Genomic DNA, 18,347 nt, shown 5'->3' on the forward strand with positions numbered 1-18,347 from the left:
TATCATCCATGAGACTGATACTATCCATGAGACTGATACTATCCATAAGACTGATACTATCCATGAGACTGATACTATCCATGAGACTGATACTATCCATAAGACTGATATCATCCATGAGACTGATACTATCCATGAGACTGATACTATCCATGAGACTGATACTATCCATGAGACTGATATCATCCATAAGACTGATATCATCCATGAGACTGATACTATCCATAAGACTGATACTATCCATGAGACTGATACTATCCATGAGACTGATACTATCCATAAGACTGATATCATCCATGAGACTGATACTATCCATGAGACTGATACTAACCATAAGACTGATACTATCCATGAGACTGATATCATCCATAAGACTGATATCATCCATGAGACTGATACTATCCATGAGACTGATACTAACCATAAGACTGATATCATCCATGAGACTGATACTATCCATAAGACTGATACTATCCATAAGACTGATATCATCCATGAGACTGATACTATCCATGAGACTGATACTATCCATAAGACTGATACTATCCATGAGACTGATACTATCCATGAGACTGATACTATCCATGAGACTGATATCATCCATAAGACTGATATCATCCATAAGACTGATACTAACCATAAGACTGATACTAACCATAAGACTGATACTATCCATGAGATTGATACTAACCATAAGACTGATACTATCCATGAGACTGATATCATCCATAAGACTGATACTAACCATAAGACTGATACAATCCATGAGACTGATATCATCCATAAGACTGATACTAACCATAAGACTGATACTAACCATGAGACTGATATCATCCATAAGACTGATACTAACCATAAGACTGATACTATCCATGAGACTGACACTATCCATGAGACTGATACTATCCATGAGACTGATATCATCCATAAGACTGATACTAACCATAAGACTGATACTAACCATAAGACTGATACTATCCATGAGACTGATATCATCCATAAGACTGATATCATCCATGAGACTGATACTATCCATGAGACTGATATCATCCATAAGACTGATATCATCCATGAGACTGATACTATCCATGAGACTGATACTATCCATAAGACTGATACTATCCATAAGACTGATACTATCCATAAGACTGATACTATCCATGAGACTGATACTATCCATAAGACTGATACTATCCATAAGACTGATATCATCCATGAGACTGATACTATCCATGAGACTGATACTATCCATAAGACTGATACTATCCATGAGACTGATACTATCCATGAGACTGATACTATCCATGAGACTGATATCATCCATAAGACTGATATCATCCATGAGACTGATACTATCCATGAGACTGATACTAACCATAAGACTGATACTATCCATGAGACTGATACTATCCATAAGACTGATACTATCCATAAGACTGATATCATCCATGAGACTGATACTATCCATGAGACTGATACTATCCATAAGACTGATACTATCCATGAGACTGATACTATCCATGAGACTGATACTATCCATGAGACTGATACTATCCATGAGACTGATATCATCCATAAGACTGATATCATCCATGAGACTGATACTATCCATGAGACTGATACTAACCATAAGACTGATATCATCCATGAGACTGATACTATCCATAAGACTGATACTATCCATAAGACTGATATCATCCATGAGACTGATACTATCCATGAGACTGATACTATCCATAAGACTGATACTATCCATGAGACTGATACTATCCATGAGACTGATACTATCCATGAGACTGATATCATCCATAAGACTGATACTAACCATAAGACTGATACTAACCATAAGACTGATACTATCCATGAGACTGATACTATCCATGAGACTGATACTATCCATAAGACTGATATCATCCATGAGACTGATACTATCCATGAGACTGATACTATCCATAAGACTGATACTATCCATAAGACTGATATCATCCATGAGACTGATACTATCCATGAGACTGATACTATCCATAAGACTGATACTATCCATGAGACATACTAACCATAAGACTGATACTATCCATGAGACTGATATCATCCATAAGACTGATATCATCCATGAGACTGATACTATCCATGAGACTGATACTATCCATGAGACTGATACTAACCATAAGACTGATATCATCCATGAGACTGATACTATCCATAAGACTGATACTATCCATAAGACTGATACTATCCATGAGACTGATACTATCCATAAGACTGATACTATCCATAAGACTGATATCATCCATGAGACTGATACTATCCATGAGACTGATACTATCCATAAGACTGATACTATCCATGAGACTGATACTATCCATGAGACTGATACTATCCATGAGACTGATACTATCCATGAGACTGATATCATCCATAAGACTGATATCATCCATGAGACTGATACTATCCATGAGACTGATACTAACCATAAGACTGATATCATCCATGAGACTGATACTATCCATAAGACTGATACTATCCATAAGACTGATATCATCCATGAGACTGATACTATCCATGAGACTGATACTATCCATGAGACTGATATCATCCATAAGACTGATATCATCCATGAGACTGATACTATCCATGAGACTGATACTAACCATAAGACTGATATCATCCATGAGACTGATACTATCCATAAGACTGATACTATCCATAAGACTGATATCATCCATGAGACTGATACTATCCATGAGACTGATACTATCCATGAGACTGATACTATCCATAAGACTGATACTATCCATGAGACTGATACTATCCATGAGACTGATACTATCCATAAGACTGATATCATCCATGAGACTGATACTATCCATGAGACTGATACTATCCATGAGACTGATACTATCCATGAGACTGATACTATCCATAAGACTGATACTATCCATGAGACTGATATCATCCATAAGACTGATATCTATCCATGAGACTGATATCATCCATAGACTGATACTAACCATAAGACTGATACTATCCATGAGACTGATATCATCCATAAGACTGATACACCATGAGACTGATACTATCCATGAGACTGATACTATCCATGAGACTGATACATCCATAGACTGATACATCCATGAGACTGATACTAACCATAAGACTGATACTAACCATAAGACTGATACTATCCATGAGACTGATATCATCCATAAGACTGATATCATCCATGAGACTGATACTATCCATGAGACTGATACTCATCCATAAGACTGATATCATCCATGAGACTGATACTATCCATGAGACTGATACTATCCATAAGACTGATACTATCCATGAGACTGATACTATCCATAAGACTGATACTATCCATAAGACTGATACTATCCATGAGACTGATACTATCCATAAGACTGATACTATCCATAAGACTGATATCATCCATGAGACTGATACTATCCATGAGACTGATACTATCCATAAGACTGATACTATCCATGAGACTGATACTATCCATGAGACTGATACTATCCATGAGACTGATATCATCCATAAGACTGATATCATCCATGAGACTGATACTATCCATGAGACTGATACTAACCATAAGACTGATATCATCCATGAGACTGATACTATCCATAAGACTGATACTATCCATGAGACTGATACTATCCATGAGACTGATACTATCCATGAGACTGATACTATCCATGAGACTGATATCATCCATGAGACTGATACTATCCATGAGACTGATACTAACCATGAGACTGATACTATCCATGAGACTGATACTATCCATGAGACTGATACTATCCATGAGACTGATACTATCCATGAGACTGATACTATCCATAAGACTGATACTATCCATAAGACTGATACTATCCATGAGACTGATACTATCCATAAGACTGATACTATCCATAAGACTGATATCATCCATGAGACTGATACTATCCATGAGACTGATACTATCCATAAGACTGATACTATCCATGAGACTGATACTATCCATGAGACTGATACTATCCATGAGACTGATATCATCCATAAGACTGATATCATCCATGAGACTGATACTATCCATGAGACTGATACTAACCATAAGACTGATATCATCCATGAGACTGATACTATCCATAAGACTGATACTATCCATAAGACTGATATCATCCATGAGACTGATACTATCCATGAGACTGATACTAACCATAAGACTGATACTATCCATGAGACTGATATCATCCATAAGACTGATATCATCCATGAGACTGATACTATCCATGAGACTGATACTAACCATAAGACTGATATCATCCATGAGACTGATACTATCCATAAGACTGATACTATCCATAAGACTGATATCATCCATGAGACTGATACTATCCATGAGACTGATACTATCCATAAGACTGATACTATCCATGAGACTGATACTATCCATGAGACTGATACTATCCATGAGACTGATATCATCCATAAGACTGATATCATCCATAAGACTGATACTAACCATAAGACTGATACTAACCATAAGACTGATACTATCCATGAGACTGATATCATCCATAAGACTGATACTAACCATAAGACTGATACTAACCATGAGACTGATATCATCCATAAGACTGATACTAACCATAAGACTGATACTATCCATGAGACTGATACTATCCATGAGACTGATACTATCCATGAGACTGATACTATCCATGAGACTGATATCATCCATAAGACTGATACTAACCATAAGACTGATACTAACCATAAGACTGATACTATCATGAGACTGATATCATCCATAAGACTGATATCATCCATGAGACTGATACTATCCATGAGACTGATACTCATCCATAAGACTGATATCATCCATGAGACTGATACTATCCATGAGACTGATACTATCCATAAGACTGATACTATCCATGAGACTGATACTATCCATAAGACTGATACTATCCATAAGACTGATACTATCCATGAGACTGATACTATCCATAAGACTGATACTATCCATAAGACTGATATCATCCATGAGACTGATACTATCCATGAGACTGATACTATCCATGAGACTGATACTATCCATGAGACTGATACTATCCATGAGACTGATACTATCCATGAGACTGATACTATCCATGAGACTGATACTCATCCATAAGACTGATATCATCCATGAGACTGATACTATCCATGAGACTGATACTATCCATGAGACTGATACTATCCATGAGACTGATACTATCCATGAGACTGATATCATCCATAAGACTGATATCATCCATGAGACTGATACTATCCATGAGACTGATACTAACCATAAGACTGATATCATCCATGAGACTGATACTATCCATAAGACTGATACTATCCATAAGACTGATATCATCCATGAGACTGATACTATCCATGAGACTGATACTATCCATGAGACTGATACTATCCATAAGACTGATACTATCCATGAGACTGATACTATCCATGAGACTGATACTATCCATGAGACTGATATCATCCATAAGACTGATATCATCCATGAGACTGATACTATCCATAAGACTGATACTATCCATGAGACTGATACTATCCATGAGACTGATACTATCCATAAGACTGATATCATCCATGAGACTGATACTATCCATGAGACTGATACTAACCATAAGACTGATACTATCCATGAGACTGATATCATCCATAAGACTGATATCATCCATGAGACTGATACTATCCATGAGACTGATACTAACCATAAGACTGATATCATCCATGAGACTGATACTATCCATAAGACTGATACTATCCATAAGACTGATACTATCCATAAGACTGATACTATCCATAAGACTGATACTCATCCATGAGACTGATACTATCCATGAGACTGATACTATCCATAAGACTGATACTATCCATGAGACTGATACTATCCATGAGACTGATACTATCCATAAGACTGATATCATCCATGAGACTGATACTATCCATGAGACTGATACTATCCATGAGACTGATACTATCCATGAGACTGATACTATCCATGAGACTGATATCTGAGACTGATACTATCCATGAGACTGATATCATCCATAAGACTGATATCATCCATGAGACTGATACTATCCATGAGACTGATACTAACCATAAGACTGATATCATCCATGAGACTGATACTATCCATAAGACTGATACTATCCATAAGACTGATATCATCCATGAGACTGATACTATCCATGAGACTGATACTATCCATAAGACTGATACTATCCATGAGACTGATACTATCCATGAGACTGATACTATCCATGAGACTGATATCATCCATAAGACTGATATCATCCATAAGACTGATACTAACCATAAGACTGATATTAACCATAAGACTGATACTATCCATGAGATTGATACTAACCATAAGACTGATACTATCCATGAGACTGATATCATCCATAAGACTGATACTAACCATAAGACTGATACAATCCATGAGACTGATATCATCCATAAGACTGATACTAACCATAAGACTGATACTAACCATGAGACTGATATCATCCATAAGACTGATACTAACCATAAGACTGATACTATCCATGAGACTGACACTATCCATGAGACTGATACTATCCATGAGACTGATATCATCCATAAGACTGATACTAACCATAAGACTGATACTAACCATAAGACTGATACTATCCATGAGACTGATATCATCCATAAGACTGATATCATCCATAAGACTGATATCATCCATGAGACTGATACTATCCATGAGACTGATATCATCCATAAGACTGATATCATCCATGAGACTGATACTATCCATGAGACTGATACTATCCATAAGACTGATACTATCCATAAGACTGATACTATCCATGAGACTGATACTATCCATAAGACTGATACTATCCATGAGACTGATATCATCCATGAGACTGATACTATCCATGAGACTGATACTATCCATAAGACTGATACTATCCATGAGACTGATACTATCCATGAGACTGATACTATCCATGAGACTGATACTATCCATAAGACTGATACTATCCATGAGACTGATACTATCCATAAGACTGATACTATCCATAAGACTGATATCATCCATGAGACTGATACTATCCATGAGACTGATACTATCCATAAGACTGATACTATCGATGAGACTGATACTATCCATGAGACTGATACTATCCATGAGACTGATACTATCCATGAGACTGATATCATCCATAAGACTGATATCATCCATGAGACTGATACTATCCATGAGACTGATACTAACCATAAGACTGATATCATCCATGAGACTGATACTATCCATAAGACTGATACTATCCATGAGACTGATACTATCCATGAGACTGATACTATCCATGAGACTGATACTATCCATGAGACTGATACTATCCATGAGACTGATACTATCCATGAGACTGATACTATCCATGAGACTGATACTAACCATAAGACTGATATCATCCATGAGACTGATACTATCCATAAGACTGATACTATCCATGAGACTGATACTATCCATAAGACTGATACTATCCATAAGACTGATATCATCCATGAGACTGATACTATCCATGAGACTGATACTATCCATAAGACTGATACTATCCATGAGACTGATACTATCCATGAGACTGATACTATCCATGAGACTGATACTATCCATGAGACTGATATCATCCATAAGACTGATATCATCCATGAGACTGATACTATCCATGAGACTGATACTAACCATAAGACTGATATCATCCATGAGACTGATACTATCCATAAGACTGATACTATCCATAAGACTGATATCATCCATGAGACTGATACTATCCATGAGACTGATACTATCCATGAGACTGATACTATCCATAAGACTGATACTATCCATGAGACTGATACTATCCATGAGACTGATACTATCCATGAGACTGATATCATCCATAAGACTGATATCATCCATGAGACTGATACTATCCATAAGACTGATACTATCCATGAGACTGATACTATCCATGAGACTGATACTATCCATAAGACTGATATCATCCATGAGACTGATACTATCCATGAGACATACTAACCATAAGACTGATACTATCCATGAGACTGATATCATCCATAAGACTGATATCATCCATGAGACTGATACTATCCATGAGACTGATACTAACCATAAGACTGATATCATCCATGAGACTGATACTATCCATAAGACTGATACTATCCATAAGACTGATATCATCCATGAGACTGATACTATCCATGAGACTGATACTATCCATGAGACTGATACTATCCATGAGACTGATACTATCCATGAGACTGATACTATCCATGAGACTGATATCATCCATAAGACTGATATCATCCATAAGACTGATACTAACCATAAGACTGATACTAACCATAAGACTGATACTATCCATGAGATTGATACTAACCATAAGACTGATACTATCCATGAGACTGATATCATCCATAAGACTGATACTAACCATAAGACTGATACAATCCATGAGACTGATATCATCCATAAGACTGATACTAACCATAAGACTGATACTAACCATGAGACTGATATCATCCATAAGACTGATACTAACCATAAGACTGATACTATCCATGAGACTGATACTATCCATGAGACTGATACTATCCATGAGACTGATATCATCCATAAGACTGATACTAACCATAAGACTGATACTAACCATAAGACTGATACTATCCATGAGACTGATATCATCCATAAGACTGATATCATCCATGAGACTGATACTATCCATGAGACTGATATCATCCATAAGACTGATATCATCCATGAGACTGATACTATCCATGAGACTGATACTATCCATAAGACTGATACTATCCATGAGACTGATACTATCCATAAGACTGATACTATCCATAAGACTGATACTATCCATGAGACTGATACTATCCATAAGACTGATACTATCCATAAGACTGATATCATCCATGAGACTGATACTATCCATGAGACTGATACTATCCATAAGACTGATACTATCCATGAGACTGATACTATCCATGAGACTGATACTATCCATGAGACTGATATCATCCATAAGACTGATATCATCCATGAGACTGATACTATCCATGAGACTGATACTAACCATAAGACTGATATCATCCATGAGACTGATACTATCCATGAGACTGATACTATCCATGAGACTGATACTATCCATGAGACTGATACTATCCATGAGACTGATACTATCCATGAGACTGATATCATCCATGAGACTGATACTATCCATGAGACTGATACTAACCATAAGACTGATACTATCCATGAGACTGATACTATCCATGAGACTGATACTATCCATGAGACTGATACTATCCATGAGACTGATACTATCCATAAGACTGATACTATCCATAAGACTGATACTATCCATGAGACTGATACTATCCATAAGACTGATACTATCCATAAGACTGATATCATCCATGAGACTGATACTATCCATGAGACTGATACTATCCATAAGACTGATACTATCCATGAGACTGATACTATCCATGAGACTGATACTATCCATGAGACTGATACTATCCATGAGACTGATATCATCCATAAGACTGATATCATCCATGAGACTGATACTATCCATGAGACTGATACTAACCATAAGACTGATATCATCCATGAGACTGATACTATCCATAAGACTGATACTATCCATAAGACTGATATCATCCATGAGACTGATACTATCCATGAGACTGATACTATCCATAAGACTGATACTATCCATGAGACTGATACTATCCATGAGACTGATACTATCCATGAGACTGATATCATCCATAAGACTGATACTAACCATAAGACTGATACTAACCATAAGACTGATACTATCCATGAGACTGATACTATCCATGAGACTGATACTATCCATGAGACTGATACTATCCATAAGACTGATACTATCCATAAGACTGATATCATCCATAAGACTGATACTATCCATGAGACTGATATCATCCATAAGACTGATACTATCCATTAGACTGATACTATCCATAAGACTGATACTAACCATAAGACTGATATCATCCATAAGACTGATACTATCCATAAGACTGATACTAACCATAAGACTGATACTATCCATAAGACTGATACTATCCATAAGACTGATACTATCCATAAGACTGATACTATCCATAAGACTGATACTATCCATGAGACTGATACTATCCATAAGACTGATACTATCCATAAGACTGATACTAACCATAAGACTGATACTAACCATAAGACTGATACTATCCATAAGACTGATACTATCCATAAGACTGATACTATCCATAAGACTGATACTAACCATAAGACTGATACTATCCATAAGACTGATACTAACCATAAGACTGATACTATCCATAAGACTGATACTATCCATAAGACTGATACTAACCATAAGACTGATACTATCCATAAGACTGATACTAACCATAAGACTAATGAAGACAGATGAAGAGACGCGATTGATTCACTGAAACAAGCACTATATATATCATAGTGTACAAGATATCACACAGTGCAAGAATAACAATTATGCTCACAAGGAGATGAGGGTCTATAAATACCTGTCAGTGAGGTACTGATCATGTCATGTTCCTGTTTTGGGAGGGAGTGGAGAGATGGGGTTAGGCTCTGGTAGTCCTTGGTACAAGGGGGGTGATCTAGGTCCTCCTGAGGGGTTCCGAGTGGCGAGGGGCACAGCTCAGCCTCCAGAGCTTGCTGCTTGAGGGAGGGGCTCTGGAAACAGAAGCAGAACATGTCTTCAGAATGAGGGTTCTGGGGGAGGGTGCTGACTCTCTGTCTGTGGTGGGTGGAGAGGTTGGAGAAAGCCAGATGCTGGCCCTGGGCTTGTCCTGAGGGGAAGCGATCCTGTGTTGTGTCCGTGTGCCCCACACCTCAGTTATCAAAGTGTAAGACGTGACGTTAACGGTCACGTAATGGGGCTCATCTCAGTTCAGCTCTCGCCTTGGTTTCATCAGACCTGGGTCCACATGTGATCCCAGTTGTTAGATCCCTGCGTGTGCGACAGCGTTCTCCGGTCCCTCAGAACAGTGAGATCCCTTCGGGCGTAATATCACTGTGTTCTCCTTATCACTCCTCTATTCCCTGATTCAGTACAATCCATATATGTGTTTTCCCTGTTTTTCCGGTCTGTCTGCTTTCCCAGTGATCCTTCTACTGCTCCAGCTCTCCTCCACATGGATTATTCATAGCGCCAGGGAAACGTCAGGAAAACCACGCGTGTGGGAATATGATGTGGGGGGGCGTCTCCGTGGTAACGTCGTGAGGCTGAGCATTCTAACTGGAGAGCAGAGAGGCTGACGTTGTTAGCTCAGTGTGAGCAGCAGTACTCGGATAAAATGGCTTTTTATGCATAAATATGGGCTAGGGTGGGGGAAAGAGGGGTTCATTTAGTTTCGTTTGACATCATGATTTGGTGATGTTCTAGAACCTCCCTCTCACCGTGTGCGTCAGAGAGGAGAAAGAGGAGAGGGAGGGGGCTGTTACTCAAACACACACACACATACACACGCACAAACGCTAACACACACTAACCAGTATGGACACACACTAGACATTAGCCAATGCAAAAGTATTCCACTTCAGAAAATATATACTGTAGTATGAATACATAAGACATATCTTTAATTAACTCATTATCTAATATGAGAACTGAAGTGAACCATTATATTCTGAGCTGTTCAAAAATACCCATACATCAACATGTTTTTGTCGTTGTATTTGTCACTCTTCTCGTTATAAATTATAAGATGTAGCTTGATATAGTGTCTCATGTCATAAATGAAATACTATCTTGACTTTCAGAGGATATAGTTACCTTTTCAGAGTCAGACAGGTTTATTCCATCGGCCATCTGGAATCGGGTCATGCTGAAAATTAAACATTTTACGTTGAAAGAAATCAACTGCAAAGTTATAATAGTAAATAAATAAAAATGTTATATGATTCCATTTGTTACAGGTCAGAATGGGCATATTAAAATAATATGTAATGGGATATCATAATATCTGACTATCATAAGCGGTTTTGACGAAGGAAGCGTTTACACAGGCAACGAATTTAGATTTTTTTTTTAGTTTTTAAAAAGATCTGTTGTGAAAAGATCTGATGTGATTGGTCAAAAGAACAATTAGTAGAAAAAAGATCAGAATTGGGCTGCCTTTGTAAATGCAGCATAAGAGCCCTGGGTGACAAAAAATATAATGCTTTTCAATTAATGGTGATGGCTACAATTATCATAAGTTAAATCAATGAAGAATCTAGTTCCATACAATAACAATTAGTTAAATCAATGAAGCATTTAGCTGCATTTAGCAGCAGTACATTACAGGCAGTGCTGTGCCACCCTGCCAGAGTACAGGGTAAGTGTATGTTCCGCGTGACTAGATATGACTGTCGTTATTTGGACTGGAATCATATCCGAGTCATGACTGTAGGCACTGCTGTGTTCTGTTAACCTACTTCTGCAGCACTGAGCTCAGCTAGTGGAGAGAATCGGAGCTGCAGGACACCAATGCTGAATTCAAAACAACATACAGAGAAAAAGGCATAGCCACAGATTTGTCTGACTGGTCCAAATGTAGAACTCCTGTTTCTACACAACTATGTCTGACCTAGCTACAATTGTTGTAGCCTTGTCACAAGTTGTTATTGGTTATTGCTTTTGAAGCGCTTTGAGATTTTGTTTGCAATGAAAAGCGCTATAGAAGTCTAATACATTATTATATGTCCTTATATTCTTAACATCAGTTAATACCTATTTAGTTAAGTGGGCTAAGAATATATTAAGAATGAGGGATAATGCTTCAGAAACTGAATACATTATTTACGATTGTCTTGTAGCATTGTTTTAATATCCCTTTTCGGTGGCGTTGTAATGATGACAATCAGGCTAGTTCATTGCTAGGTCCATTATTTGGAATCTTGGTCCTAAGTTTGCTGTACCTACAATGACATCATACAGGTTTCCCTTATGCATGTCAGTGGATGTAAATCGGGAAAATCGGTGTCGATTTCGACAGTCCAGGTGTAAAGATCATGGGTTTTTGTGGACTCTTCAGGTGCCAAGATCATCGATACAGGAGAGCCATGAGAATAGGAAGACAAATCAGAGCAAAAGGGAAATGGAGAAGAGGACAATATGTCCACTGCAAAGACAAACTGGAGGAAGCAACTCCTTGAAGACATTGATGCACATTTGATGGTCAAAAAGAGATAAGACAGGTTGAGGGAGCTGCTGATATCACAGGTGGCTGGGGGCACCTAGTGAGTGGCCCTGCACCCACAGAAAGATGGACCAGGATGCCTATCTTGCTCATTTTATTAACCTTTATTTAACTAGGCAAGTCAGTTAAGAACAAATTCTTATTTTCAATGACGGCCTAGGAACAGTGGGTTAACTGCCTTGTTCAGGGGCAGAACAACAGATTTTTACCTTGTCAGCTTGGGATTCAATCTTGCAACCTATCGGTTACTAGTCCAACGCTCTAACCACTAGGCTACCTGCCAACCCATGAGGAACTTAATGGAAATATCCAGGCATCAGACTGAAAAGGCCTCAGAGTCTGTTGTGGGCTGAGAGGTGTGAGGTCCTCCACCCCTTGGAATATCTGCCCAGCTACCCTCAGGACATGGCATGACCCATAGAAAAACACAATGAGTATAATTTTTTTTTACAACCCCAATGAATACTAGGCTAACTGTCTTGGCTCATACAACAAAAGACAGACTAGACTATCACCTTAGTGTTGTAGCTGTATTGTGATCAGAATATTGTACCGTTTCTGTTCTGTATTTCTGTCTACACCCCAGGGACAGACAGCATTGACTAATTTTACATGTTCCCTGTGTCTCTGTCTGGCCGGGGCAGAATGTATTTTCTGTTCCTTTACCTGACCATGGTCCGGTTTGGCACCAGCCCTGAGCTGGTCCTGGTGACCCCGAAACCCGGCTAAGACCACCTCTTGCTGTGGGCAATCAGGCAGATCGAAAGAGCGAGGAGCCATGGTCACATGGTGAGAGCAGATCAGTACCTGCCATTTAGGGGCCTACCTTCCACTGCCCTCATCTCACCCAAAAGAACTGTTACACACGTCATTCAAGGGTCTGCAAACATGCTCATGTTGCTACTGTAGGAATATCTAAAAGGTTATTGTGTCTTTCAGGACTACATCACGGCAGAGGTTTTCAGCCGAAAGATTGTTCCAGTCCGAATTAAAGATGCTACATTTGGATTGGGTCAGAAGAGTAGTAGCTGGCTCAGTACAGTTTTTCCCTCTCCTCTAGCAGCAGAGATATCACTGCTCTGTTGCTGCTGACCTTCCTCAAATGGTTCTTAATCATCTGTTTGTTTTCAACATGAAGGTGAAAAAGTGGTTTGGGTTAAGGCTTCTTTCATAGCACACCAATTAAAATAGAGTTGAGCATTGAAATGTGATTGTTCTGTTGCGATAATTTTATTATACCATATGAGTCATTTTAGTCAATCATTAGAAAGACTTGTCTTGATTTGACGGGACTGTTGGGATAGGCTTGGTGATGCCTGTGAATCAGCCAGTAAACAAATGCTAGCAGCCAGCAGTGAGAGAACATGTGCCTTATTCCCTAAATCATTACCAAAATAACTTACTCCTACTTCCTCTACTGTATTGGCCACTCCCTCAGCCCTTGCATGTGATTGATATTACCATGAAAGTAATATATCTGTTGACACAAGTAAAAGTCTGTCTTCCCTAAAAGCCTTGTACCTGTCTTTGTGCTGGTCTTGGTTCTGGGTGTCCTGAGCCTGCCAGCTCACTGCCACACACCTGACGCGCTCTGAGCTGGAGGGGTCATGATCCTAAAACCCAATACGGACAATGTCTTTATCAATAGACTGTACGCACAGACTCATTAAATGAAACACACCATACCATTATGTACTCAGAGAATATTGGCCCAATTTACCCATTCTGACAAATTCATATTTCAGCGAATGTGCACTTCTGCTCATTAGGTAGTTATTTCTTTCTATAGACTGCTTAATAGTGAGCCGTGCTGCACGTCATAATAACACTGTGGTTTAGAAATAGCTCTGGATGTGTGACGATGTTAACATCTAGTCTATCACTGAATAATATAGAGTGGTAAATACATGTATACACTTAAAGTGTGTTGAGCTGAGGGTGAATCACCAATCATTTGTTTTCAAATCAAATTAAAGTTTATTTGTCACGTCCGCTGAATAAAACAGGTGTAGACCTTACAGTGAAATGTTTACTTACAGGCTCTAACCAATAGTGCAAAAAAGGTATTAGGTGAACAATAGGTAAGTAAAGAAATAAAACAACAGTAAAATGACAGGCTATATACAGTAGCGAGGCTATAAAAGTAGCGAGGCTACATACAGACACCGGTTAGTCTGGCTGATTGAGGTAGTATGTACATGTAGATATGGTTAAAGTGACTATGCATATATGATGAACAGAGAGTAGCAGTAGCGTAAAAGAGGGGTTGGCGGGTGGTGGAAAACAATGCAGATAGCCCGGTTAGCCAATGTGCGGGAGCACTGGTTGGTCGGCCCAATTGAGGTAGTATGTACATGAATGTATAGTTAAAGTGACTATGCATATATGATAAACAGAGAGTAGCAGCAGATGCAAATAGTCCGGGTAGCCATTTGATTACCTATTCAGGAGTCTTATGGCTTGGGGGTAAAAACTGCTGAGAAGCCTTTTTGTCCTAGACTTGGCACTCTGGTACCGCTTGCCATGCATTTTGCATTGTTATTGAGGTGAGTGAGAGAGTGAGTGAGTGAGTGAGTGAGTGAGTGAGTGAGTGAGTGAGTGAGTGAGTGAGTGAGTGAGTGAGTGAGTGAGTGAGTGAGTGAGTGAGTGAGAGTGAGAGAGTGAGTGAGTGAGTGAGTGAGTGAGTGAGTGAGTGAGTGAGTGAGTGAGTGAGTGAGTGAGTGAGTGAGTGAGTGAGTGAGTGAGTGAGTGAGTGAGTGAGTGAGTGAGTGAGTGAGTGAGTGAGAGAGAGTGAGAGAGAGAGAGAGAGAGTAGGGGAAGAGAGAGAGGGAGCTCTATACACACCTGGTAATAGTCTTCTTTACTGTGGTCCATGAGTCCACAGATGGCTAAAGGGGTTGTGCCCCTCTCCTTTTCTTCATCCTCTTCCTCCTTTATGCTGGAGGAGGTGGCTGGGTCTTCCTCCTGTTGTGACCTTGTCCTGCTCAGGAAGAAACATCCAAGCTGAAGTACATTCCTCAATACTTTTACCATAATGACCTGAGATTTGAGCAGGCAGGTTAAGGTGGATCACCTTGATCTTCTCAGTAAGGACATCACAATGAAGCATTAATACATTAATAAACTGCACATAAAGTAAGTGAACAGATGAAGGGGTCATATGGGGGAGGGTGACTAAGTGACATCATCTTCAACCCCCCCGGGGACTCTGGGACAGAGAGGGGAAAGCTCAGGAGGTATGAAGGACGGGCCACAGCACCACAGAGACCCACCTTCCCCTGGGACATCCAGGATCCTCCTCCTCCTGTTGGCTAGGCTCCTCAGCTGGTCCAGGATTCTCCTCCTCCTGTTGGCTAGGCTCCTCAGCTGGTCCAGGATTCTCCTCCTCCTGTTGGCTAGGCTCCCCAACTGGTCCAGGATTCTCCTCCTGTTGTCTAGGCTCCTCAGCTGGTCCAGGATCCTCCTCCTGTTGGCTAGGCTCCCCAGCTGGTCCAGGATCCTCCTCCTCCTGTTGGCTAGGCTCCTCAGCTGGTCCAGGATCCTCCTCCTGTTGGCTAGGCTCCCCAGCTGGTCCAGGATTCTCCTCCTCCTGTTGGCTAGGCTCCTCAGCTGGTCCAGGATCCTCCTCCTGTTGGCTAGGCTCCTCAGCTGGTCCAGGATCCTCCTCCTGTTGGCTAGGCTCCCCAGCTGGTCCAGGATCCTCCTCCTCCTGTTGGCTAGGCTCCCCAGCTGGTCCAGGATTCTCCTCCTCCTGTTGGCTAGGCTCCCCAGCTGGTCCAGGATTCTCCTCCTCCTGTTGGCTAGGCTCCCCAACTGGTCCAGGATAAGCGGAACAGGTGAGAACACAGCCAGGCTCTCCATCCACAACATCCTCCAACAGGTCTGGGATCAGGTGCTGTGTGTGGGTGGTGAGGTGTGAGCCAAGGTCCAAAGTCTCAGGACTACACAGAGGGGGATCATACAAGTGCAATGTTAAAGGTACGAGTGATATTTGTGTTTAGCTGGAGGACATAATGCTTATTATTGTCCCCTTTTCCTCCAATAACAGCCTAAATAATATACATTGTGCAAATTTGAGTAACAAGTTCAAGAATGGACAAGAATATTTTGAAAATCCACTTGAATTAGGCTAAATTAAGCATACACCAAAGCCTTTGTAAAGATTGACTTTCACAAAATCAAGAACTGTCTTCCTACTTCTGGGTGTGAAGACATTTCGTTTTTTACTCATTTCAGACCTCCAATTGGTCATCTCCCTGCTCTCAGCGAAACAAAAGACAACTGATCTGCCAAGGTAGATACATATGCTGCCAGTAGTCTGAGAACGTAACCAAAGTGGTCTAACGCTTATGCACAGGGCTAGCAGCAGCAACTAGCATCATGTCCAAGCTGTCTCACGCTACAGAAACACGAGATTGGCCCATAGTGGCAGGAGCCTTTCTGGTTCGGACAAGGCTTAGGGGAGATCGGGTTTGGTTGTCACAGTGCTAATTACTCTATATCTAAATGGTGCTCTGTAATTCATTTTAAGGTTAAAATGTGTGAATTCTTTGAAATAAACTCATCCACCTGGTCAATTCACATCAGCATGAAAAAACATTGAGGTGAGGAGAATTTTTGTTTTTCATAGGTAAAAAATGAATAATAATAATCTTTGTAAATGTTTGCTATTTTGGAGTATCCATGAGCTCCTAGGTCAGTGTTTTATTCACTGCTTTAGCACACTCTGCCAACCCGGATGTCCTAGCTGTGTCTGAATCCGGGCTTAGGAAGGCCTCCAAAAATCCAGAAATTTCCATCCCTAACTATCACATTTTCCGACAAGATAGAACTGCCAAAAGGGGGCGGAGTTGCAATCTACTGCAGAGATAGCCTGCAGAGTTCTGTCATACTATCCAGGTCTGTGCCCCAAAATTTGAGCTTCTACTTTTAAAAATCCACCTTTCCAGAAACAAGTCTCTCACCGTTGCTGCTTGTTATAGACCACCATCAGCCCCCAGCTG

At 39.8% G+C, this 18,347-nt stretch overlaps 1 protein-coding gene across 1 annotated transcript in view; it reads right to left on the bottom strand.

The window, feature by feature from the left end:
- The window catches only part of LOC106577150 (protein FAM13A), a 74,427-nt gene that overhangs the window by 25,491 nt on the left and 30,589 nt on the right, over positions 1-18,347 (bottom strand). The window contains exons 7-11 of the mRNA XM_082964814.1: positions 16,617-17,285; positions 16,189-16,324; positions 14,866-14,957; positions 11,937-11,988; positions 10,663-10,834 (exon numbers count right to left, since the gene is read on the bottom strand). Coding sequence (XP_082820940.1) covers positions 10,663-10,834; positions 11,937-11,988; positions 14,866-14,957; positions 16,189-16,324; positions 16,617-17,285 — 1,121 coding nt within the window. The remainder of the gene's footprint in view (positions 1-10,662; positions 10,835-11,936; positions 11,989-14,865; positions 14,958-16,188; positions 16,325-16,616; positions 17,286-18,347) is intronic.

Source organism: Salmo salar, chromosome 18, assembly GCF_965601325.2.
Source record: "Salmo salar chromosome 18, fSalSal1, whole genome shotgun sequence".
Classification (NCBI taxonomy): Eukaryota; Metazoa; Chordata; class Actinopteri; order Salmoniformes; family Salmonidae; genus Salmo; species Salmo salar.